Raw genomic sequence first — 25,871 nt, forward strand, 5'->3', positions numbered from 1 at the left:
AAAAATAAATATGGTGGCAGAAAAAAAAAATAAATATGGTGGCAGAAAAAAAAAATAAATATGGTGGCAGAAAAAAAAAATAAATATGGTGGCAGAAAAAAAAAATAAATATGGTGGCAGAAAAAAATAAATATGGTGGCAGAAAAAAATAAATATGGTGGCAGAAAAAAAAAATAAATATGGTGGCAGAAAAAAAAAATAAATATGGTGGCAGAAAAAAAAAATAAATATGGTGGCAGAAAGAAATGGGAAAAGAAAGCTTAAAGTGAAATACAAACTTACTGGCATTTGTGAATCCCAAAGAGTTCAATGCACACTTGATGTGCAGAGCACGTATTAACTTTGCAATCATCTCTCGTGCAATTAGGTTTCGTTTCACGGTTTTTAACAATTTGGGCAGCAATACTATCGTCGGTGAAAATCATCGGGAACACTTCATCATCATAACGGATATCATTCATACAGGCTGAAATGCGGAGAGGAGAAAGTATAAAATGTTTATTCATCAGAAGAAACATTGCCATCAATATATTTTAAAAGGTTTTCAGGATTAATTAGGTGTAAAGAACCCAAGTAAATGACTTACATGAGACGACTTCAAGTGTACATTGATTTATGTCAGTTGATTTGCATACATTGAAACCAAGTGGATAATTAACGTCAATTGTTTTTTTTCGATACTCGTACATCAAGACATTAAAAAAATGAAAATATTGAAAAAACGTTTATATTGTATGTATCCGTTATGGAATGAAGTCCTTCAAAAAAAAAAATTTCATTTAATTTCATCAAGTAGTATTTTTTTTTTTTTTTTTACAACGAAAAAACAGTTTGTTTTGATATCAAACAAAAGATTCGATTTTTAGGAAGAAACGCTAGTATTAAAGATGAGGAGGGAGTGTCGGCGCTTTAAACAGAGTTATTTCCGGTGGCGTGTTGTAAATTCCAAACAAAAATTTTTTAAATTTAAAGATGCTACCTTCAACGTGCTGGCATAAAAATGTGGTTTTCTGATGTTAAAAAAAAAAAAAAAAAAACTACTTGATCAAATTGTTATTTTTTTTCAGAGATCTTCAGTCCAAAACAGATACGTACAATCTAACTTTTTTTTTTTTTTTCAATATTTTCATTTTTGCATGCCTTGATCAAATTGTACAAGTACCGTTTTTTCATTGCAAGCTTGACTTAACACTGGCCAAGTTGAACTTCATTTGGAAAAAAGCAATCTCAAAGACTCATGCATTCTCTTGTCCACTCAGTTTTCATGTATGCTTGCGAAACCTGGACCCTTACAACAGAATTAGAGAAGAGGATTCAGGCTTCAGAAATGAGATACTTCCGAAGACTGTTTGGCATCACTTACAAAGACCACATAACCAATGAAGAAGTCAAAAACAGAACAAGACAAACCATTGGTCCTTATGAAGATCTTCACCATAATCAGGAAGCGCAAACTAAAATGGTTCGGCCACGTAACAAGATGGTTGGTTGGTTGTTTTACGGCATATCAACCCTTTTCGGGTTATTTAATGCCAAAGCCAAAGATTATGAAGAACAATTTTTTTAATAGAATATATTTGTGGTTTTCAAGTGTTTCTATTTAACCCATAGTTGGGACCCTAACAGGTACTACCACTCCGGGTCAGAGTGGACCTGGGAGCAATGGTAATTAAAGGATGGCTCCACACTCCTCAAAGCCCACAAGCTGGGACCTCACCACTGGATATAGTTTATGGTCATATCCAGGACCAACGTAACAAGAGGAGAACGGCTTGTCATGACAGTGCTCCAGGGAACTGTCAGAGGAGGAAGAAAGAGAGGAAGACAACATCACGGAATGGACAGGATTGACGCCAAGCGAGGCTGTTAAATGTGCAGAGGACATGGAAGGATGGAGAGGACTGATTGACAGGTCATCTATAGCATTCCAACAGCAACAGACATGGGGCAGGTGTAGTTTTACTTTTAATATATGGAATGATTTATTTCGAGAAAAAAGGCGGGGGGGGGCGGATACTGAATATTTTTGGTACGATTTTTAAGATTTTTTTTTAATTTAGTTTTTGACTTTGCAGAACATAACTGAGTTTCGAAAAGAGAAAGGAAAAAGTAATATTGCTGTTTGGCGCATTTTTCATCAGGAAGTTAGTACCTTCAGACAGCCTGATTTCCAGATGCCTTAACAAGTATTACCACTCTGGGCCAAAGGAAACCTGGGAGCAATGATTACCAAGGGTCAACTGCACACTCACCACAGCCACCAAGTGGAGTCCGACGACAGGATGTCCTTAAAGACATCAAACTGGAGCGACATTAATAACATACAAACAGCTAAACATCAACGAGCAGGTCACCTTTTGAGATGTACGCACGTGTGGACATTTAAAGTGACAGAAAGAACCTAGAGGAAGGTATGACCTCAACAGCCAACTTTCATGGGGATAAAACAAGAGAAGGAAACCAGAAATTAGGATTTTCCTCCAGGAATGATCAAAATCTAATGAGAAAGCTGAAACCTAAATTAGGAGATTAGTGTCAATGTTTTTATCGTTTTATATAATTTTCTTATGTGTTAAGTATTTTTCATATCTTCTGATGTCAAACTTTGTTTAGAATAAGAAAAAAAAAAAAAAAAAAAATTGACTACTTTTTGCTTAAATCTCACCATGATAATTTCAGTTCTGAACCACTAGTAAAAAACACTTGAACAATTGTTGATTTGTTTGTTTGTTTGTTCTGTTTTACGGCATATCAACCACTTTGGGGTCATTTAATGCCGAAAGGTTCGTTATGTTGTGTTAAATATTGGTTTGTTCTTCTTAAGGTTTTTCTTTTTTTTGGGGGGGGGGTCTTTCCTTATATTTTTGAGTATATTTTAGTTTCTTTCAGAAAATTGATAATTTTTTGGGGATCAATCTTGTTTAATATTGTTTTCAGATTTTTTTCTTGGTAATACTTTGTTCGGATTTGTTCAAGGTCAATGCAGTTTGTCAGTATATGGTGTATTGTGTAGGGTTCTTGACACGTTATACAGTTTGGTGTCTCCTCCCCTTTTAGTAGATGTGAGTGGGTGATGTGAGTGTGACCTATTCGCAGTCTGGTCATTACTACCTCTTCCTTTCTTGTTAACTTTTTGGTGTTTCTCGTTCCAATATTTGGTGTTATTTGGAATAGTTTGTTTTTGGTGCATGAGCTCCAGTTTTCTTGCCATTTTCTCTTCAAAAATGTGTTTATTTTAGTCTTTAGGTCTGTATAGGGGATTTTTCCACTTATGTGGTTTTGTTGCAGAGTTTCCTTTGCTGCCTTATCTGCTTGTTCATTCATGTATATGCCGATATGGCTTGGTATCCAGCAAAAGATAATGTTTTTTTTCATGGTTATGGCATCTATTTTGTTTAGCAATTTTGTAATAAGTGGGTTTGTCATTTTTTTTTCTTTTAGAGATATGAGTATTGAAAGTGAGTCAGTAAATATGATATATTTTTGATGGTCATCATTGGTTATTATATTCAGTGCCGAATCTATGGCTGTTGCTTCTGCGCTGAAAATAGAAGATTAGTTTGGGAGCCTTTTCTTTAGTTTTATTTTTTTGTGGATGGCTGCGCATCCTACTTTATCTCCATCTTTTGATCCGTCAGTGTAAATTTGTGTATATTCTTTGTATGTATTCTGGATGATAAGTAGTTCTTCATGGAAGGTTGATGGGTGGGTTTTCGTTTTGGGATATTTATTTAATTTTAATATTATGTGTGGTTGTTTGATCATCCAGGGTGGAGTTTTTGATTTGTTATATTTATGTATTTTTGTAATGTCCATTTGGGCTTCTGTGAGAAGGTTTTTTATCCGGAGGCTGTAGGGCTTGATGATATTTTCTTTCTTGTTGAAGAGATGTGTGTATTGTGGGTGGAGGGTACATTGGTATGCAGGATTTGTTGGACACGATACCAGCTTTAGGTAATATTGTAGCGCTAACTTCTGTCGTCTTAGAATCAGTGGAGGCTCATGGGCCTCTATATAGAGGCTTTCTACTGGAGAGGTTCTAAATGCTCCCAAGGCTAATCTTAATCCTTGATGATGGATTGTATTTAGTTCTTTTATGTAGGACTTCCTTGCTGCTCCATAGATGAAGCATCCATAGTCCATTTTAGATCTGATTAGAGTTTGGTATAATTTCAATAATGTGACTTTGTCTGCACCCCAATCGGTGTGTGCTAGGACTTTGATCAATTGCATTGTCTTTTGGCATTTTGCTTTTAAATATTTTATATGCGGTATAAAGTTCAATTTTTTATCGAATATAATACCTAAATATTTATGTTGGTCGGTGAGTGGGATGTTCTTGTTATCCAGTTTCAGGTTGGGGTCGTGGTGGAATTTTCGTAATTTGCAAAAGTGGATGCATTTAGTTTTTTCCTCTGAGAATGTAAATCCATTTTCTATGGCCCATTTGTTTATTTTATTCAGACAGAGTTGTAGTTTGCGTTCGGCTGTTTGTATATATTTAGATTGGTAGTATATAAGTAGGTCGTCCACGTATAGGGCGTTTTCAATTCCTGGGTCTATGTTTTTTATGATATTGTTTATTTTAATGTTGAAGAGGGTGACAGACAGGATACTGCCTTGGGGGACCCCCATTTCTTGATCTTTTTGGACTGAATAAGTGTTGTCCATCTGTACTTGGAAGTTTCTATTTGTTAAGAAATTTCTGATAATTTCTGGCATTCTACCCCTAAGTCCTAGTTCATACAGGTCTTTTTGGATTCCGTATTTCCAAGCGGTGTCATACGCCTTTTGCACGTCAAAAAAAATTGCTATTAGATGTTCTTTTTTTGCAAATGCTTCTCTTATGCGTGTTTCCAGTTTTATTAAGTGATCGGTGGGGCTTCTATTTTTCCTGAAACCCGACTGGCTTTCTGTAATTAGATTTTTGCTTTCCAAGTACCAATTTAACCTTTCGTTAATCATTCTCTCAAAAGTTTTGCACAAACAACTAGTTAGTGCAATGGGTCGGTAGTTTGTTGGGTTTGTATGGTCTTTTTTTGGTTTGGGTATTGGGATTACTGTTGCCTGCTTCCAGTTTTTTGGAATGTTGTTAGTTATCCATATCTCATTGTAAATTTGTAATAAGTAGTCCAGTGATGGTTTTGGTAGTTTTTTGAGGAATTGATAATGGATCTCGTCGGGGCCGACTGCTGTATCGGGAGATTTGTTTATTGCCTCCTCTAGTTCTGCACTGTTGAATAATTGATTGTAGTTTTCTTCATTTTTTGATTTGAAGTTTATTTTTATTTTTTCTTCATTTTTCTTTATAGCTTGGAATTTTTTATTTTGGTTTTTTGATGATGAGTTCATTGAGAATTGTTCTGCTAATTTATTTGCGATATTTTGTTTGTCGGTAATCTTTGTGTTGTCGCATATAAGGTGTTTAATAGGGTTCTTTGTATTTTTTCCTGCTATTTTTCTGACCATCTCCCATACTTTTTTGGGTTTTGTGTTTTGATTAATTTTTGTTACATAGTCTTTCCACGAGTTCCGTTTTGATTCTTTGATAGTTTTCCGTGCTTTGGCTTTGCTGTTTTTATAGGTGTCCAAATTTTCTTTCGTTGGACTGTTTTTGAATTTCCTTAGGTTTGCACGTCTGGCTCTTATAGCTTCTTTGCATTCTTTATTGTACCAGGGTTTGTTATATTTTGTAGTAGTGGAACTTTTTGGTATGTTCTCCTCGGCTATTGTGAGTAGGGTGTTGCTGAAATATGTGATGTGTTCTAAGTCAGGATTCGCTTCAGGTATTAATCTGTATTGACATGTATTTTGGAAATTTTCCCAATTTGCCTTTTGTAAATTCCAGCGGGGTGTTTTGTCTTCTGGCTTGGGATTCTCGTTTTCTATTATGATTGGGAAGTGGTCACTTCCGCATGTATCCTTATGTGTTCTCCAGCTATAATCCATGTATATAGTTGGGTCACATAGTGTTATATCGATTGCTGATAGGGTTCCCGTTGGTGGGTGCATATATGTATTCTCTTTGTTGTTGAGTAGGCATAGATCATTTTGGTTAATTATTTTTTCTATGGTTTGGCCTCTTTTGTTGTTTTTTTTACTGCCCCACCATATATTGTGACTATTGAAGTCTCCCAACAGTAGAAAAGGTTTAGGTAGTTGTTTGATTATATTGTTTAATTCTGTTTCGTTTATTGTTTCATTTGGTGGTATATAGAGTGAGCATAGGGTTACTGTTTTGTGTAGTGTTGCAGTTATTGCAACAGCTTGCATATTTGTTTTTAAGTTCACTTTGCTGTGTGGAATGTTTTCGTTTATCAGTATTGATGATCCACCGGTGGCTTTGCATGATAATTTGTTTATGTGGTTGTATATTGAGTAGTGTTTTATGTTAATTTTGTCATTTTCTTTTAAGTGTGTTTCCTGTAGGCAAATTATTGCAGGACATAAGGATTTGATAAGTATTTGCATTTCTTCGATATTAATTTTTAATCCTCTTATGTTCCACTGTAGGATTTTGTTAGTCATGGTTTATATTTTCTTTTGGTTTTGGACTGTTGGTGTTTATGTCTACGTCCATAGTTTCGATGTTAGTTTGGGTGTTTCTTTTGGAAGTGGATGGTCTGTTTCTTGTTTCTGGTGAGAGGCTTTTTTTGGGTTTTGGTCTGGGACTTTTAGATTTACTTTGTCTTGACTGTCTTTTTTGGCTACCAGTTTCAACTAGTTCAAATTTATTTTCATTTTCAATTAATACTAATTCTGTTTTTTGTTTGTCATTTTGTTTTTGGGGGGTAGTTTTTTTGTTGTTCTGTTCTATTTCCATTTTTTCTGTTGTTGTGTGTTTATTTTTAACATCTGTTTTTGTCCTTGTTAGTGACTTGGATCTTTCACGTTTTGATAATTGAGGAGGTTTCATTTCTTTAGAGATTGATTCCTCAATATTGATGGAAGTTTTTCTGATTTCCTTTGTTTCGTTTTCTTTTATACTGGGTTGTTCGTTTCTGACTTTTATTTGGCTGTTAGAATTTATTTTCAGTTCTGATAAAAAAGATTTTAATTCTTCAAGTATGTTCTTTAGTTCTTTTGCTAGGTTTGCAATTTCTGGAGCAAGGTTTAGTTCATTGTAGTTGTACATTTTGTTTGCTTGTTGGGTTATTGTGGCATATGAGTTTTTGGTGCGATTTGTGACTTCTTTGCGGGCTTCTTGGAAGGTTATATTTTTTTGATATTTGATTGTTATTATTTCCTTCTCTTGCTTATATATTTTGCACTGTTTTGAGTGAGAGTGGTGCTCTTCTTGACAGTTTGTGCATTTGGTTTTATTTGAACAGTCTTCTTCATCGTGGTCTGGGTTTTTTTCACTGCAGTTTCCACATGTGAAGAATCTTAGACATTGGTCTTTATTATGTCCAAACTTTTGGCAGTTGTAGCATTGTAAAGGTTTTGGAATGTATTGTTCTATTTTCGTTCTTTCATAACCTATATTGATGGTCTCTGGTATTTGAGGATAATTGAATGTTAATATATAAGTGTTTGTATATATTACCTCTCCTTTTTTTTTAAATGTGATTCTTTTTACATCTGTGACCCCTTGGTTTTTTAGTTCTGTTTTGATTTCTTCTGTTGTGCAGACGGAGATTTCCTGGTTTTTTATGACTCCTTTGGAGTAGTTTAGTGTTTGGTGTGGATAAGCTTTGATGTTTGTTTCATGCAATTTTTGTAGTTGAAGTAGAGTTTTGGCCTGTTTTTTATTTTGTACTTCTACCAATATGGTACCATTCCTTAATTTTTTGACATTTTTAGGTGTTATTTTGCTTGATATTACCTTTTGGATAATGAAGGGTGACATTTTAGTTAACGGTATATTAGACGTTGCTTCTAGCACGATGAATCTTGGAAAGTTTGTATCTTCATTGTCGCTGTCAGAGTCTATTTCTGTGTGTGGTCTCTTGGATTTTTTGGCATTCATAATAATTTTTGAAAAATTCATCAGCCATGCTCCCCACCCTCCTCGGAGCCCCTTATGGGGAAGAACTATGAGGGGGTAAATCCCATTCGCCTCGGTTCTCCAGGGCTACATAGCTGGTATACTCAAACATGGGGAGGTTTCCAAGCATTCACAATATATGGTTATGCCCACCCAAGTATGGGATTTCCCTGTATTTTTATTATTCCTGATGGTTACCTTTTTCCCAGCTTGATTGACCCTTCAGCCATCGCTTATTAACTCAGTTTATTGTTTATGTTGAGTGTTAGTGTGTTTTTGTTTGGATTGTCTGAATTAGTGCTTGTCATGACCAACCGATTGATTGGATCGGGCCTATCCAACCTCCCGTCTAGCCTAGTAAGGGCCAAAGTGGTGTGTTGTAGTATCATGTTATTATTTCCTAGGCATGTTCCACTCAACCACCAGGATCCCGTTCTTAATGCATTACGGGTTGCCACCAACGGTCAACTGGTGGTCCCATTGAAGGATTTTTACCCTCTGCAGGGGGGCAGTTGGTATGTTCTATCGCCCTACCAACTAGGCAAAAAAAAAAAAAAAAAAAAAAAAAAAAAAGGGGTGAGGAGGTGAAGGAAAAAGAAAACGAGGGAGGGGAAGGGGAGGAGAATGTTGTTTTTGTTTTTGTTTTCGCAGAACATGACTAAGTTTTGCAAAAGGGAATAAAAAAACAAAGACATCTATGTAGGTGCGTTTCATCTCAGGAAGTCAGTAGACAGCCTGATCTGGTAGCACCAGAACAATTGTTGAAATCTAATTTTAAGTATTTTACGTATTTGAACACTGAAATATAATTATGGTAAAAAAGAAAAGAAAATGAGATACTGAGGGTTTTTTTTTTTATTCTGATGTTGAAAATGAAAATATATACAACTCTAAGAGAATTATTTGAATTAAATTAATATAAATACATATATACATGGGGAGTGGGTTGGTTGGTTGGTTGTTTGTTTTATGGCATATCAACCCTTTTCGGGTTATTTAATGCCGAATCCAAAGATTTTGAAGAAAAATTTTTTTTAATCGAGTATATTTGTTGTTTTCACGTCGGTTTCTATTCAACCCATAGTTGGGACCCTAACAGGTACTACCACTCTGGGTCAGAGTGGACCCGGGAGCAATGGTAATTAAAGGGTGGCTCCACACCCCACAAGCTGGGGCCTCACCACTGGATATAGTTTAAGGTCATATCCAGGACCCCCATTGAGGGACTTTTACCCTCTGCAGGGGGGGGGGCAGTCGGCGTATTCTAATGCCCCACCGACAGGGCCATGTGGAGTGGGAGAGAGAAAAAGAGTGGGAGGGTCAATGAGAGAGGAATGGTCGACATATATATATAATATATATATATATATATATATATTATATATATATATATATATATATATATATATATTATATATATATATATATATATATATATATATAGAGAGAGAGAGAGAGAGAGAGAGAAAATAAAAAAGGAACAAACCGTATTATGTGTTCACCAACGTTTCGTCTTTATTTCGAGACTTCCTCTGGGTGAATGAGATTAAGAAACCAAAAAATATACCAGTACAAAATATTTGAAAAAGTTTCACGTGCACAGTGTGACGCAGTTCTATTTAAGAGAAACGGAAAAATTGATGTTGGAAATTCAAAAAGGAAGGGGGGCTGGCGCTGTTAAAGAGAAGGAAATTTTAGTGACGTCATATAGTCGTTAATTTAATTTTAAAACTATGAACGCAAGTTTATATTCTTATTGGGAAAAAGATATATCTGTTGAAATTTAAATATAAGTTTGTAACAGGAATGAAATTAGTGTTTTTTATGTAATTTATTGATTGAGATTATGTGTTAATTATTACAGGGGGTGTTTGAATGGTGTGAGAAAGTTAACCTGTGTCCACAGTTAAATAATGTTCTTTTAATAACAGTTTACTTATATAAGTAAACTGTTATTAAAAGAACATTATTTAACTGCGTCACACTGTGCACGTGAAACTTTTTCAAATATTTTGTACTGGTATATTTTTTGGTTTCTTAATCTCATTCACCCAGAGGAAGTCTCGAAATAAAGACGAAACGTTGGTGAACACATAATACGGTTTGTTCCTTTTTTATTTTCTCTATTTTGTCGGAATACTATTTCCATTATTTTCATCATATATATATATATATTAGCAGTTTAGCCCGGCTTTCTTCGGGCCCTATGTACTGTTGATAATTTTATGTGCATATATATATATATATATATATATATATATATATTTATTAAAAAGTTTGACTTATGTCCAGGTAACCTACATCTAAAACATCAAGTGTTTAAACCCAAATTGGCAGAGGAGTTCGGTAGAGTCTGCAAAGGTCAACTCTTTCAACTTTGACCTCTTCACAGCCAAATCTTCATTCCAAAACTGATTAAAAAGCTTGCTGCATGTCTGAATATCCTTTATGTAAATCTTTTGAACTTTAACCCCTTGACAGTCAAATTTTCAGCCAAAAACCGATTAAAAACTTGTCCTATGTCTGAATACACTTTCTGTAAAATTTCAAATGTTTAGATCCAAAATTGGCTGAGTGGTTTGGTAGAGACCGCAGAAGTCAATTTTTTTAAAACTTTCATCCCAATTTTGACCCCTTAACATTTGTTTTGGGCTCAAATCAGAATAAAAAGATTGATCCATGTCCAAGGAACCTACATCTAAAATTTCAAGTGTTTAGACCAAAAAATAACGGAGGAGTTTGCTAGAGTTTTCAAAAGTCAAATTGTTGAACTTTGACCCCTGACAGCCAAATTTCTGGCTGAAAACTGATTGAAAAGATTTTCTCAAATCCCAATACCTCTTATGTCAAATTTCGAGTCTGTAGACTGAAAATTGACAGAGTAGTTTGGTAGGGAAATGTATGTACACACACACACAAATTTCACTTTTATAGACCCAATATAGAAAGAATCAAAACAGAATGGCATTTAGAATAAAACTTACTTTTATTTAGATCATATCTATCGATTTTAGTGTCCACACCAAAAATCACTTCTGCTCCAGCCACAAGGAACTTGCGCACAGGATTAAACAAATTGATGCCCATTTTATGACCTAACGTGTCGTTATAGAAACGTCCTTCACCACCATCCATGGTCAACACGAACTCTTGACCAAAACGTTCAACTTTCAGCACATGCCACTGGCCATCACTGGCCTCTGCATCCTCCAGGCATAACCGTCTTTCACCATTAAAGTTTCCAAGGTCATAAAAGATACAAGCACGAGATTCGTAAATCTGTTAAAAGAAAATTTGTAGATTACAAAAAAATATTTAGTTCTTTTTTCATTATTGTAATGAAATTCGAAAATTGAAACAAAGTTTTGCTAAATTGGTCAAATATTTTAGAGGGAGGTAAATATTTTTCGGAAAATTATTTACCTCTTTTCTTACAATTATAACTTCAGTTTTTTTTTTTTCTTTTCTTACAATTATAACTCCAGTTTTTTTTGTTTTTTTTGCAAAAATTTTTGCTAATTGTCTTTGAAAACTGTTTTCATTAACAATTAAATTATTTTCTACCTTATTGGTTTTCATTATTTTGGGATATGTTCATTACTGTGACACAGCAATTCAGTAGAATTAATTGGTTTCACTTGAAATTCAATATGGAGGAGCGTCAATAAGTTTCCAGACTTTTTTGCATGTGCACTTTTACTGATAGTACACGCGTTACTCTAGTCCCCTTTGAAGTAATCTCCTCCGACTGCAATGCACCTGTACCGTTTGAACAACTTCTGGAAGGCCCCATGGAAGTTCTCTTTCATCTCAAGTATCTAATAACGACAACCTTTAAGGATTTGAGCTTAGGGAATAACCAAAAGTCACAGGGAGCAAGGTCTGGACAATAGAGAGGGCGAGGAATTGTCTTGCTGTCCATCTTGGTCATGACAATGTCTTTCTGATCTTCCGAGCACCCTCAAGAAAAACTTTGCACAAATCTTTCGCATTTTCAGTTCCCCACAAATAATTGTGTGTACAGTTCCCACATTGACATCAAACTGTACACTTATTGTCTCCATAGACACAAGCCTTTATCCATGAAATTCTTTATTTGACCAATCAACTCTGATGTTTTATTTCCTTACTCTTCCCATACTTCCCATCATCCCTCGCAGACTTCCTGCCCTCCTTGAAAATCTTATGCCAATCAAAAACTGATGCTCGATTCATACAAGACGGTCCAAAAGCAGCCGGAAGCATTCCATACATTTCTGTACCATATTTTCCAAGTTTGAAACAGAATTTTATTGCATATCATTCTTCTAAAATGTTCTCACATCCAGATTGCATTTTTGGAATTCACCAGTTGTGCCAATCAGGCTTTAGTAAGGTGTATTCCAATTACTTCCATAGCTGTTCTTTTGAACCTGAAATCATAAAAATTTGTCAGTCATCTCATAAGATGTATAACAATAACAGTGAATTTTCAAGAGTGTACGACAATTTTTAATGCCTGCACAAAAATGTCTGGAAACTTATTGAAGGTACCGTATGTGTCTCATTCAAACATGGTGGTGTTTGAATATATGGTCAAGTGGCAGTTTTAGTCATTTAGAACTGCTTTAAAGCTTCACCACTCACTCATTTTTCGATCTAATTTCAAACAATTATTACAGTTTACAGATCACCTTCTTAACTATATTGGGAGAAACAAATTTTCAATTTTCGTTCAGTTAAACAAAAGTGATGACAAATTTTCTGGTGTTCAAAATCGTAAAAATATGTAAGGAGGTGAGCGACACTTTATGACTGGTTTCCATAGCAACATCGTAGCTTCAGCGACTACTGTTGCGAAAAGAGAAGTAACTCATGAAACAGAATGAACGCATGAAAGGGAGATAATTGGGGTATTTTATTGAAGGCAGACGAGAGTCGTACATTGTTATTACATATGTGTTTATGGAGGCAAAAATAAAACATGACTGAAATTAAACAAAGAACGAGTGAATTTATTGGAAGCCTGGAAAAATCATGGATTCCAATAGAAAAATGTAAGCATGAAAAATAATATGGTTAAGCTTAAACATGGAAAAGTAAAGGACTAGTTGCTAAAACTGGAAAAGAAAAGGGACAAGATATTCTAGTAAAAATATAGATTTATAACTTAAAATATTGCAGCATTAAGAATATTTTAAAAGTTCAATTTATAACATTAATCAATTCTTAACGCTGCAATAGTTTATATTTTTTACAAAAATATCTTATCTTTTTCTTTTCAAGTTTTAACAACTAGTCCTTTTACTTTTCCATGTTTAAGCTTAACCATATTACTTTTCATGCTCGCATTTTTCCATTGCAATCCATGATTTTTCCAGGCTTCCAGTAAATTCACTTGTTCTTTGTTTAATTTCAGTCTTATTTTTTGCCCCCATATACATCACATACACATATGTAATAACAATGTACGGCACTCGTCTGCTTTCAAGAATATCCTCCAATTATCTCCCTTTCATTTTTTCAATCTCAGAGTTTTGCATGTCTTTTCAGGCTTTTTTTCATTAAATTTCAGATCTTCATATTTTCTGAAGATATTTGTTAATACAAACAAAACTGGTCTATCTTAGTTGTTTTTTTCTCCTTACTTAATACTTTTCCTTTGTTTTTTCCAAACATTCATGAGTATTTTTTCCTCATTAAGATATGATGGCTTCCTCCAGTCTTGACAATATGGATACCCACTGTAAGGGTGTCTGCGCATGAAATTTTTGTGGCAAGAGTTGCACAATCTCCAACCACACCTCTCCTGAGTCAACATTCCTCATCTGAAATGGAACACGTACATCAAATCTGTTGCCAAGGCTGCTGGAAAAATGGTGGGATCTTTCTATCGATCAGGTAGATATCTCACTGCTGATGCAACTCTCTATCTATATAAGAGCCAGGTACGTCCAAGGATGGAATACTGTTGCCACATCTGGGCAGGAGCTGCTAGAAAGGACTTGTCCTGCCTTGATAGAGTTCAAAATAGACTTCGTAGCCTTGTAGGAGATGTCCTTTTCTCTTCCCTGCAACTTCTTTCTCACAGAAGAGATGTTGCGAGTTTGTCTCTGATGTATCGTTATTTTCATGGAAAGTGTTCGACTATGGTCCCCCCTCGCCTAACTTTCACAAGAAACACTCGTCTAGCTGAAAACACTATCAATAATTCCCCCCCACTCTTTATCTGTGCCTAAACCTAAAGGTAGATTCCATGAACAAAGCTTCTTTCTTAGAACTGCATGCCTGTGGAATTGTCTTCCATTTTCCTGCTTTCCGGTTGACTACAATATGGTTGTGTTCAAGTCTAACGTAAATAAGTTCTTGATGAGCCGTTCCATATAAGTTATCAAATTTACCGAATTTTCATTACTAATGATTACTATATTGTCCAATTTCTACTGTACACTTTTTAACCCTTATCCTTGAGTGGCCTCTTGGCCTTGATAATGTGATACCTGTGTAAAAAAAAAAAAAAAAATATCAGTGGTTCAGGACGACTGGAAAGTCACCCATATGGTACTAGCCAGGCTTAATGTTGCTCAACTTCAATGATCTAGCGAGAACCGGTGTGTGAATGTGATTATAGAGACATACCATCAATTTTACATATACTCCACATATAGACATAACTAGCCAATTCCTCACTAATCAAACCTGCAACAAATTCAGGAGGGAAAACAGTGGCACTTAAGCATGTTTAGGTTTGGAGATCAATTTTTAAATTTCATTTGCAAAAAATTCCTAAGGGGAAACAATTCAAGTTTTAATGATTAGATTATTTGTTTTGATTGGACTATTGTTCTCATCTTCAGTGTTATTAATGCAATGATTCGGTTGGTGTAGCCTTCAACCTTCATCAGGCATGTTGGTCACTATCTTGGAAAAGAAAGGCGAAAAGGTTACTGGCTCTGTAGATGGTTTTGTAGTCTTGAAGTTGTTTTTTTTTTTCCGCTGTGGTTTCATATGTGTGAAAAAAAAAAAAAAAAAAATTGGTCAACAAAGGGAGGTAACTAATAAAGATCGACGGGATTATCTCCCTTTTATTGAAATTTGTAGGGGGTGTACAATTTGTTTTGATTATTTTGATTTTTTATGAAAGTTTAATTTTGAAAATTTTTGTTTCATTTTATAAAACAAAATTATACACTTTCATTTCAGAATTTTTTTTTTTTTTTTTTAGAAAAACAGTTCATTAAAAAGTTTGTTTAAAAAAAGTCCTGCATTTTCAAAAAGGTTTTCCTTTTTTAGCTGTATGTTTTCATAAAAATACAAAAATGCATGTTTTCATTTATTTTGATATTCTATTTTAGAAATTTCTTTTGATTCACTAAATGCTCAGATATTTAATTTTGTTATTTTTCATATAGTGTTTGTTTTACTTTTACTAATAGGTTGCATGAAACTTTTTACAACTCTGAATTATCTCCCCTTGAAATTCTTCAAAAATGGAAACAAAAATATTTGTCTGCCAAACCTAAAATGCATAAGAACCAAAACAGTTTAGTCATTAAGGAACCAACATCGAGGGAGTATCTCACACACTTCCTAACCAAATGATGTGACGACTAAATAGAAGTTTAGGGAGAATTTCTTACCATCAGTTGCATAAACTTTGAACTTGAAGAACCAGGAACTTTGAAAAGCAATCCTTCCTCATCTCTTGTACGGAATCGAACCTGCATCGAATTCTTCTTCGAATTTAGGTTGTTAAAGAAACTATTTCTAAATTCCCATTCAATAAAACTGTTAAGCATGAAGTCTCTGACAGTAGAAGCTGCAAGAAGAGAAATAAAAAATGACTTTATATACAATGGATAGAGAAAAGGAGAAGGAGCTGGGGAGTAGAAGGAGCGGGGGCGAGAGAGAGAGAGAGGAGGAGGAGCGGGGGCGAGAGAGAGAGAGAGGAGGAGCGGGAGAGAGAGAGAGAGAGAGGAGGAGCGGGAGAGAGGAGAGAGAGAGAGAGAGAGAGGGGGCGAGAGAGAGGAGGAGGAGCGGGGGCGAGAGAGAGGAGGAGGAGCGGGGGCGAGAGAGGAGGAGGAGGAGCGGGGGCGAGAGAGGAGGAGGAGGAGCGGGGGCGAGAGAGGAGGAGGAGGAGCGGGGGCGAGAGAGGAGGAGGAGGAGCGGGGGCGAGAGAGGAGGAGGAGGAGCGGGGGCGAGAGAGGAGGAGGAGGAGCGGGGGCGAGAGAGGAGGAGGAGGAGCGGGGGCGAGAGAGGAGGAGGAGGAGCGGGGGCGAGAGAGGAGGAGGAGGAGCGAGAGAGGAGGAGGAGGAGCGGGGGCGAGAGAGGAGGAGGAGGAGCGGGGGCGAGAGAGGAGGAGGAGGAGCGGGGGCGAGAGAGGAGGAGGAGGAGCGGGGGCGAGAGAGGAGGAGGAGGAGCGGGGGCGAGAGAGGAGGAGGAGGAGCGGGGGCGAGAGAGGAGGAGGAGGAGCGGGGGCGAGAGAGAGGAGGAGGAGCGGGGGCGAGAGAGAGGAGGAGGAGCGGGGGCGAGAGAGAGGAGGAGGAGCGGGGGCGAGAGAGAGGAGGAGGAGCGGGGGCGAAAGAGAGAGAGGAGGAGCAGGGGCGAAAGAGAGAGAGGAGGAGCAGGGGCGAGAGAGAGGAGGAGCGGGGGCGAAAGAGAGAGAGGAGGAGCAGGGGCGAAAGAGAGAGAGGAGGAGCAGGGGCGAGAGAGAGGAGGAGCAGGGGCGAGAGAGGAGGAGCAGGGGCGAGAGAGAGAGAGGAGGAGCAGGGGTGAGAGAGAGAGAGGAGGAGCAGGGGTGAGAGGGGATGGGAGAGAGGAGGAGCAGGGGAGATAGAGAGAGAGAGAAAAAATATTATCAATAAGTAAAGCCTGTCAGAAATAGAGGCATTTTCTTAAAACAAGAAAAAAAGGGAGAAAAGAAATCTGGGGAACTAACAAAAAAGCGTAATATAAAGATAGAAGTGCCAGACGATTCCTCTTTTCCAACTTACCTTCATTGCACCGTTCCCCACTGAATCCTGGATTGCAATGACACTTGGCAAAAGAATTGGGTTTTATATACGATTCACACACAGCATGTTTGCTGCATTCTCCAGCACAATTGGCCTCTTCTGCAGGGCAACCGAGCTTCACATTCTGAGAGTTTACCCCATTTTTAACGTAGAAATCATATACCTATCAAAAACGAAAAAAAAGTTTGTGCATTTTAGAGAGATAAGGAAAGAGAGGTAAGAAAAATCACGGTTAAATTACTGCGGGGCAGTTTGGGCTTCCCCAAGATAATGGGAGAGAGGAAATCAGCTCCCCATTGAAAGGGGATTGTCCAAACTGAATAGCAATTTTCCGCTAGTATATATATTTTTCTGCATGTCCAATAAAGGCTTTTTTCGGGGGGGGGGGGACTATTTCTTAGAACTGTTTATATACCCCCTAGATTATAATATCTACGATTTGTGAAGGGACATTGTGTCTAGATTTATTTTGATTGATTTTTATAAAATTACCGCTATTTCATTGTGTCACGTGCTTATTTATACTAAAAATCCGAACAAAGTGAAACTAATGGAGCGAAGGTGATTCTCCAGCCTTCCTGCTGGGGACATCCAGAAAGAAAATCAGCTTTGATCAATGCGGTGAAAACCATAATATAAGCAATTGCTATTCATTTGATCACTCCTTTTTTTTTTTTTTTAAGGGGAGCTGGTCCCCCCCCCCCCATCTGGGGGGGGGGGCAAAACCAAAAAACTGCCTCGCAGCTAAAGTTAAGTGCAGAATTTCATATCCCCTATGGCGTGATGTTTGACCTCATTAAATTTACGCACACCTGTCACATAACTTTTGAATCATTTAATCTCATCCAATCTCATTCCACTGCCTCGGTAGCGTCGAGGTAAATCACGCTTTTTTTTCCGCCTTCGCCTCAAGGATTTTTGGTTCGAGCCTACCTGCCTACCAAAACTTTTTCTTTTACACTCGTGCAATGCCGGGCACCCTTGCTATTGAATATTTTAGTCATTCAACGAACTTAAAAATTTATGTGAAATGTTTAAATTTCAAATTAAAAGATTTTTTAATTATTCTATGTAAGACAAAGAATACATTTGAAATATATTATCCTTATTGTATAGGATTTTGATGTCTACCATCTCTTCAGAGGAGAAAATATTAGCAAATAATTATAATGGTTTACACCTTATTTGCTAAAGTCAATGAGACATGGAAAATCACAATTAAAGTTGTTTAAGTATTTAAATGTCATAGAGTAAGGGAAGTTAATGAAAAGGATATAAAAATTCACATCCAAATTGCATGGTAAAATCCAAAGTGAATGTCTTTGATAGCAGTGTGGTAAAATGAAAGTTGTCGAATAATTTTTTGGTGCTTGTTAAGATATAGTCGACCAATAGAGTTTTTAATATTGTTTTAAGCAAAAACAATATTACATACTTAATTGACATGTCGAAATTAGTAACATATCCAAAAATTACAAAAATTCATTGAGTAGAACAACCGCTTTAGTCAAAATCTTCATGGGCAACAAATATTGCAACCATGACAAATAATCTAAAATATTCATTCAGGAGTTATGTCCCTTGTGCGTAGACTCTTACTGCATATTTTATAACATCTAAGAAAAATGCGATTTTACCCAATTTTCTGTTAAAAATTACTTATAACTAAAAATTTCTACTTTATATTTCATTCTTTTTTATAAACAAAGTGGCCCACTTAAAAGTAGCCCAGAAATTGTAAAGAGGACGAACATTTTTTATTGTTTAAAATATTTGTAATGTTATAAAAGATGCTGAAGATCAGATACTACACTTTGATCCCGGCCCGATCTGTAATGTTATAAAAGATGCTGGAAGTGCTCCCCGTTGACATCTATGCATTTCTGGGCACGTTTAACAATGTTTGCAGATATTGCCTGTAGATCTCCTCTGGTGATTCTCCTGATAACGTTTGTAATGTTCTCCTTTAATTGGTCTAGATTGTGAGGATTATTTGCATGAACGTTTTGTTTTAAAGTCCCCCAAAGATAAAAATCACACGACAAGTCCGGGGAACGTGGTGGCCATAACCCTCTACTTATTGTTCTCTCTTCCGTAAACATGAACTTGTGTCAGTGATCTGTGAGACGTGTGGCATGTAATGCCATCTCGTTGGAAAAAAGAATTGCATTTTGTCTTGTGGTGTCAGTTGGTCAGTAAGAGAAAGATTAAATAGATTAGGCTACTTTTAAGTGGGCCACCCTGTGTTACTGTTTTCAGCATAAGTTCGGTATATTGTTTTTGCTTAAAACGACATTTAAAAACAATCGATCTGTCGACTAGATCTTAACAAGCAGCAATTCTTTTTTTTTTTTTTTAATGGTGATAAACACTTACCCAACTGTTGTGTTTTAAGTCTTTGATGCAGCCTTTAAACGGTTTAAATTTGCTTGAAATATATGACGGTGGATTATTCATGTAGACTCCTCCCACTTGTAATGGTTCTACGACGTTGAGAAAGATGTTTTCGCCTGGAGTTTTACCGATCGCTTCACACGCTTTTCGGTCACTTTTATTTGCAGCCAAGCAGTGGTCGACAATCAAACGGACCTCCTGTAAAAAGAAATAATGCAAATAATTAAATAGTTTTGAGATATAAATCAAAAGGTAGAAATTAGTGATGGAACGATTCCAATATTTCCCGATTCCGATTCAATTACAGATTCTTTATAAATCTATAATTATTTAACGATAAGATTGTTATTTCCCGATTTTCGTAAGAACACACATTTTAAATATGCAGATATTTTCCTAAACATCAAAATACATTGGTGGAGGATGATCTATCGATTTTAGTTTTATTGATAATTCAAAATCAATAAATATTTATTATTTTATCATTATCACCAGAAATGGAAGATTTTGGTTTAAACAAAAAAAAAAAAAAAAAAAAAAAAAAAATGATACTTAAAAGAATCGTTTTGGCATCGGAATATAGGCATCAATTTCTTCGATTTCGATACCCCCAAATCTTCCGATTCCGATTAATCTCTCCAACAAATATAATATGGAAACCAAATAAAGAGTGAAAACATCGAATTTTGCAAAGGACATCAAATCAATACGAAACATTAAAATGTATCATGTGATGATGTAAGGGTTATTGCTGCGTGGCATGGAGAGAAATGATAGAAGTTATCATCATCGTCATAACGGGTTCCTTGTCTGGACCAATGTGACTAGTTTCCTGTCATGTGTGGATTTATTATAACACACGCATACATATATGGCCGTGCCTTCAACAACAATGATGTGGTACGTATACGAGAATCACACTCTTACACTGACTGTAAACGAAAAAAATAGTTGTATCATCTTTTTTTTATCAAACATCCAAAAGAATTGATTCAAGTGATGACGTTGCGAAAATATTTGTTTTTGTGTTTTCAAGTTATATATTTTTATGGGTTTAGTTGGGTCACGCACCTAGGAAAAGGCACTGAACTGCTATAAAGGGATGCCTCCTAAGTAATGTTCCACTACTTTTCTACAACTGGAGACTCGAATCAAATATCCGGTTTGCAAATCTGAAATTGTTTAGGGAGTAGATAGACTTTGGCATTCCTACTTTGTTCATGAGCCAGGTAAAGAAGTACCATCATAAGGACTGTTGAAAAGTGACAATTACTTGACATTATTTGATAAGATAATGAACGCCGTCTCTCTTTCAATATAGGTAACTTTAGGAAAATTTCTTGTTACTTATTTTCACAATGTTAGTAGGTTGAGGTAAAGGTTTTACTGGTTGCATCATCATCAGGACGAACTCCTTGCCCGGACCAATGTGACTCTCCCTCTCCAGAGTTTCCAGTCTTCCATCAGCTGCCTCAGATCTTCAGGTTCACAGTTGGCGTCGTGTGCTATTTGCTGGATGTACGTGAATCTAGGTCGTCCTTTGCTTGCGTATCAGTGTCGTGGAGTCCATAGCAATACGTCACTCACCAATTCATACTTGCTCCTCAGACAGTGACCGGCAAATCGTAGGCATCTCTTCCTGATGGTATTAGATATGGCAAGTAGGTTGCCATAAAGTTGCTGCTTTGTGGGATGATTTTGCCAAGATATATTTAATACTGTTTTTAGCATACCGGTGTATGTGCCGGTTAGTTTTCTTTCCAATCTTTTGGCGAGTGTCCAGGTTGTAGCACAGTAAACAAAGACTATCATTGCCCTGAAGAACAGCCTTTTCAGTTTATTAGTTAGCCCCGAAGTCCATACTGAACGCAGCCCATCCAATGCAGCCCATGCTTTTGAGATGTGAATTTCGAGATCTCTCTCTGTGGAAACTATGTTATATATGAGAGGAGTAGAAATAATGCAAACAATCAAATTTTTTGAATTAAGGTGAATGTTTACTTTTCACACTCCAAAATAAATGTAGCTTTTGACTCCCCTAGCTTTTGACTTCCCTAGCTTTTGACTCCCCTAGCTTTTGACTCCCCTAGCTTTTGACTCCCCTAGCTTTTGACTCCCCTAGCTTTTGACTCCCCTAGCTTTTGACTCCCCTAGCTTTTGACTCCCCTAGCTTTTGACTCCCCTAGCTTTTAATTCCCCTAGCTTTTAATTCCCCTAGCTTTTAATTTCCCTAGCTTTTAATTTCCCTAGCTTTTAATTTCCCTAGCTTTTAATTTCCCTAGCTTTTAATTTCCCTAGCTTTTAAATATTTCATTAAGGAAGTTAATCAAATTTATATCAATTATCTTATATTTATTTATTGCCGACTATTATCCTCATCTTTATTAGTTGTTTCACGGCGTTTTGGTCAACTATTCGTCTGGCCTTCGTCAGGTGGTAACCACGACAGGATAGGAACTCCGAACTGCATTCTTAGCAATTATTGCCTTCCATAGTTGTCATCTCACCACGTTTTTGAAACTGCTATCTTCAGAAAATTCTCACCCGGAATCGCAGAGATTCAACGTCTATCCACTATACCACAGGCCCCAAAGGGCAATCAAAGTTGGATTTTTTGGTCTTATAAATCCACATTTATTTATTATCTGATCTTCCATGATCGGGTCCGTACCAAATGGTATAGATATTTTATTTAATTGGAATTCAATTATTGAGATGAGTATTATTTATTAATTTTTTATTATTAGGCAGTAATTGCTAAAGATGCAGTTAGGAGATTTGGAGTTCCTATCCCGCGCGGTTACCACATGATGAAGGCCAGAGGAATAGTTGGCTGAAACGTCGTGAAATAACAAATAAGATAAGATGAAGGATAATAGTCTGCAATAAATAATACTCATCTCAATAATTGAATTCCAATTAAATATAGAATTACCTAATAATAGCCAAAAAAAATTATCAATATACCCTATAATTGTCTAAAAAAAAAAAAAAATATCAATTCACCTATAGTTGTCTAAAAAATAAATTATATCAATTCACCTATAATTGTCTAAAAAATAAATTATATCAATTCACCTATAATTGTCTAAAAAATAAATTATATCAATTCACCTATAATTGTCTAAAAAATAAATTATATCAATTCACCTATAATTGTCTAAAAAATAAATTATATCAATTTACCTATAATTGTCTAAAAAATAAATTATATCAATTCACCTATAATTGTCTAAAAAATAAATTATATCAATTCACCTATAATTGTCTAAAAAAAATTATATCAACCTATAATTGTTTATAAAAAATTATATCAATTCACCTATAATTGTCTATAAAAAATTATATCAATTAACCTATAATTGTCTATAAAAAATTATATCAATTAACCTATGTCTAAAAAAAAATTATATCAATTAACCTATAATTGTCTAAAAAAAAATTATATCAATTAACCTATAATTGTCTAAAAAAATTATATCAATTAACCTATAATTGTCTAAAAAAATTATATCAATTAACCTATAATTGTCTTAAAAAAATTATATCAATTAACCTATAATTGTCTTAAAAAAATTATATCAATTAACCTATAATTGTCTAAAAAAAATTATATCAATTAACCTATAATTGTCTTAAAAAAAAAAAAAAAAATTACGTATAAGGCGACCGTCAGTTAAGACGAGGTACAAAATAGGAGCAAGTTGTATAAAACGACTGCTAAATCATGAAACACTGTTTAGCCAAGGCTAGAGATTGCAACACCCGGTATCTTATTAATCTTTAAAAGATGATTTTTTAAAAACTTTAAGGATCGTCTTATATACCAAAATATACAGTATACGAAAACCAAATAAAAAATCAAAACAAGGTGAGAGAGGACATCAAATTGATGTAAAACATTAAAATATATCTTGTGATGATGCAAAGATTAAAGCTGTGTGGTATGGAGATAAATGATAGAAGGTACCCGAGTTGGAATTTTTGGCTCGGAAGTAGGTGATCATTTTACATTAAATTTATATACAACATTCTAGTATTATCTGATCATCACAATTCTTTGTATTTTTTGAGTCGGTTTTGAGATTTTGTTTTATGGCTTATCAACCCTTTTTCAGGTCGTGTACAATGAAAAGAGTTCAATACAAAATTAAAGAATGCTCTTACACAAAATAAGTGGAATCTGGAGCATTCCTTGGAGAATATTTTGGTAAAAAGCGCCAGGAAAGGTTTCCATCCTATAAATTTTTTTACCTTAACTAAGGAACTGATTTCCAAAGAAAATCAGTTACATTTCAGGATACGTAATTTGAAGAACTGACTAGAAATGGTCAATTTGGAAGTCGTTTTCTAAAATCATTCAACATTGTTGGTCCTGGATATGACCTTAAACTATATCCGATGGTTAGACCCCAGCTTGCAGGCCTTAGGGAGTGTGGAGCCACCCTTTAATTGCCATTGCTCCCAGGTCAACTTTGACCCGGAGTGGTAGTACCTGTTAGGGTCCCAACTATGGGTTAAATAGAATACGACTTAAAAAACAAATACACTATATATTAAAAAATCGTTCTTCAAAATCACCAGATTCAGCTGAAAAGGGTTGATATGCCGTAAAACAACCAACCAACCAACCAACCAACTCAACATTGCTGTGTCGAACATGTGATACTCATTTTATTTTTATTTTTTTTTTTAATCCTTTGAGATGAGGCTTCATAATTTGTGTGTTTGTATTTTTTGCATGAAGAAGGCCATAGGATGAGTTGGCCAAAAGGTTGTGAAACAACAACTATGAAGATTACAGTCTGCAAAAGAAATAAAAATACATGTGGTATTCGGCCTGATCACGTTTAGAATGCGCCTTTTCCTGTTGCTCTCAAGCACGTGTGTAATATGTCTCCATCTTTGTCTGCCAGGTTTTTCTTTTGTATTATCTTTCCTTCCTCGCGGAGATGTCACCTTGTACACAGCTCAGTCATTTGCGTACAACTGCTGCCACGTCCGTGCTCTGTTGCATTTCAGGTTATGTAATTTAAACGTGCGTTCCCTTGTCCGCTCAGTTTTGAAACATGGACCCTTGCAGTAGAATTAAAGAGAATTCAGGCCTCAGAAATGAGATTTTTTTATTTTAAAGGGAATCACCACCTATCGAGGCCCAAATGCCACTCGAGGATAAGGGTTAAAGAATGTACAGTGGTCAAAAAGGACAATATCGTTAAAAGTGTAAATTTGGCAAAATTAGATTACTTAAGAGGAACTTGTTTGCATTGGACTTGAAGATGACCATATTGTAGCTAGCTGGAAAGCAGATAAACAGAAGATAGTTCCACAGGTGTGCAGTTCTAAAAAAAAAAAAAAAAAGCTTTGTTCATGGAATCTACGTTTAGGTTTAGGCACAGATAAAGAGTGGGCGGAAAAAGACTGTTTGGCATGTCTTACAAAGACCATATAACCAACGAGCAAGTCAAAAACAGAATAAGGCAAGCCATTGGTCCTTATGAGGATCTTATCACAATCAGGAGGCACAAACTAAAATGGTTCGGCCACGTAACAAGAGAGGCTTGCCAAGACAGTGCTCCAGGGAACAGTCAGAGAAAGAAGAGAGGAAGAAAGAAGAGATAGGAAGATAACATTACAGACGTGCAAAGGGCAGTAAGGATGGAGAGGACTGGTTGACAAGTATCTGTAGCACCCGAACGCCAACCGCCATGCGAAAGGTGAAGACTTGACTAGAGATAGGTTAGTTTGAAAGTCAATTTCTAAAAGCCATCCAAAACATGCCAGCATGTAACATGAAAAACAATGATCATCACTTACCCGTCCTTTTCGTATGATATCAACATGGTGCCACTTTGCATCATTCAAAGGCTGAACAATGTGTGAAGAGAGACTGTCCCGTCCGTCGATTGACAGGACTAGTTCTCCAGTTCCTTGGTTAATTATGAGCCGGGGGAATCCGTTCACAAGTTCAAGAAGAATGAAGTCATCTTCTAAGTTGACATTTTGACCCTTTGTCGGCCCATCATAGAAGAGTAGGCCAGAAGGTTCAAATGTGGCAAACTTTAAGCTTGTTCGACTATCTTCACATTGGTCAAGGGGTGAAAACAGTGCAAAACCATTCCCAGAGAATCCGAGACTAGTTTTTTGGCATCTGGGACCTGTATAACCTGGGGGACAACCGGTACACCTGTAGGAAAATGGAAAACTTTTTTAAAAGATCGAATATAAATCCAGTTTCTTAATTTTTTTAACTGATCAAATATTAAAAAATTTTCAAAGATTTAACAGATAATTTAATTTTTGTGTATAAGTTAATATAATTGGGTGTATAATCGATTCATGCAAATCTTGAACTGATCAAATAAAAAAATAGTTTAAAATTTTGTAAAGTGCATTTTTCTGTCTTCTTTTTAATTTACATCCTGTATAGCTTTCATAGTTTTTACTACAGACAGTAAATGAAAGATGAAAATAAAATGAAAAAATTTGAAAAAAAA

The 25,871-nt window shown here is 35.9% G+C and overlaps 1 protein-coding gene across 1 annotated transcript in view; it reads right to left on the minus strand.

The window, feature by feature from the left end:
• Positions 1-282: 282 nt before the first annotated feature.
• Positions 283-25,871, minus strand: part of LOC145274437 (neural-cadherin-like) — a gene marked incomplete at both ends in the record, with an annotated part of 39,159 nt that continues 13,570 nt past the window's right edge. The window contains 6 exons of the mRNA XM_080127454.1: positions 283-466; positions 10,972-11,266; positions 15,607-15,785; positions 16,960-17,143; positions 19,357-19,572; positions 25,192-25,561. Of these exons, the coding sequence (XP_079983580.1) occupies positions 283-466; positions 10,972-11,266; positions 15,607-15,785; positions 16,960-17,143; positions 19,357-19,572; positions 25,192-25,561 (1,428 nt within the window). The remainder of the gene's footprint in view (positions 467-10,971; positions 11,267-15,606; positions 15,786-16,959; positions 17,144-19,356; positions 19,573-25,191; positions 25,562-25,871) is intronic.

The sequence above is a fragment of the Euprymna scolopes genome, unplaced genomic scaffold, assembly GCF_053919585.1.
Source record: "Euprymna scolopes isolate OS-2025 unplaced genomic scaffold, ASM5391958v1 sca381, whole genome shotgun sequence".
NCBI lineage: Eukaryota > Metazoa > Mollusca > Cephalopoda > Sepiida > Sepiolidae > Euprymna > Euprymna scolopes.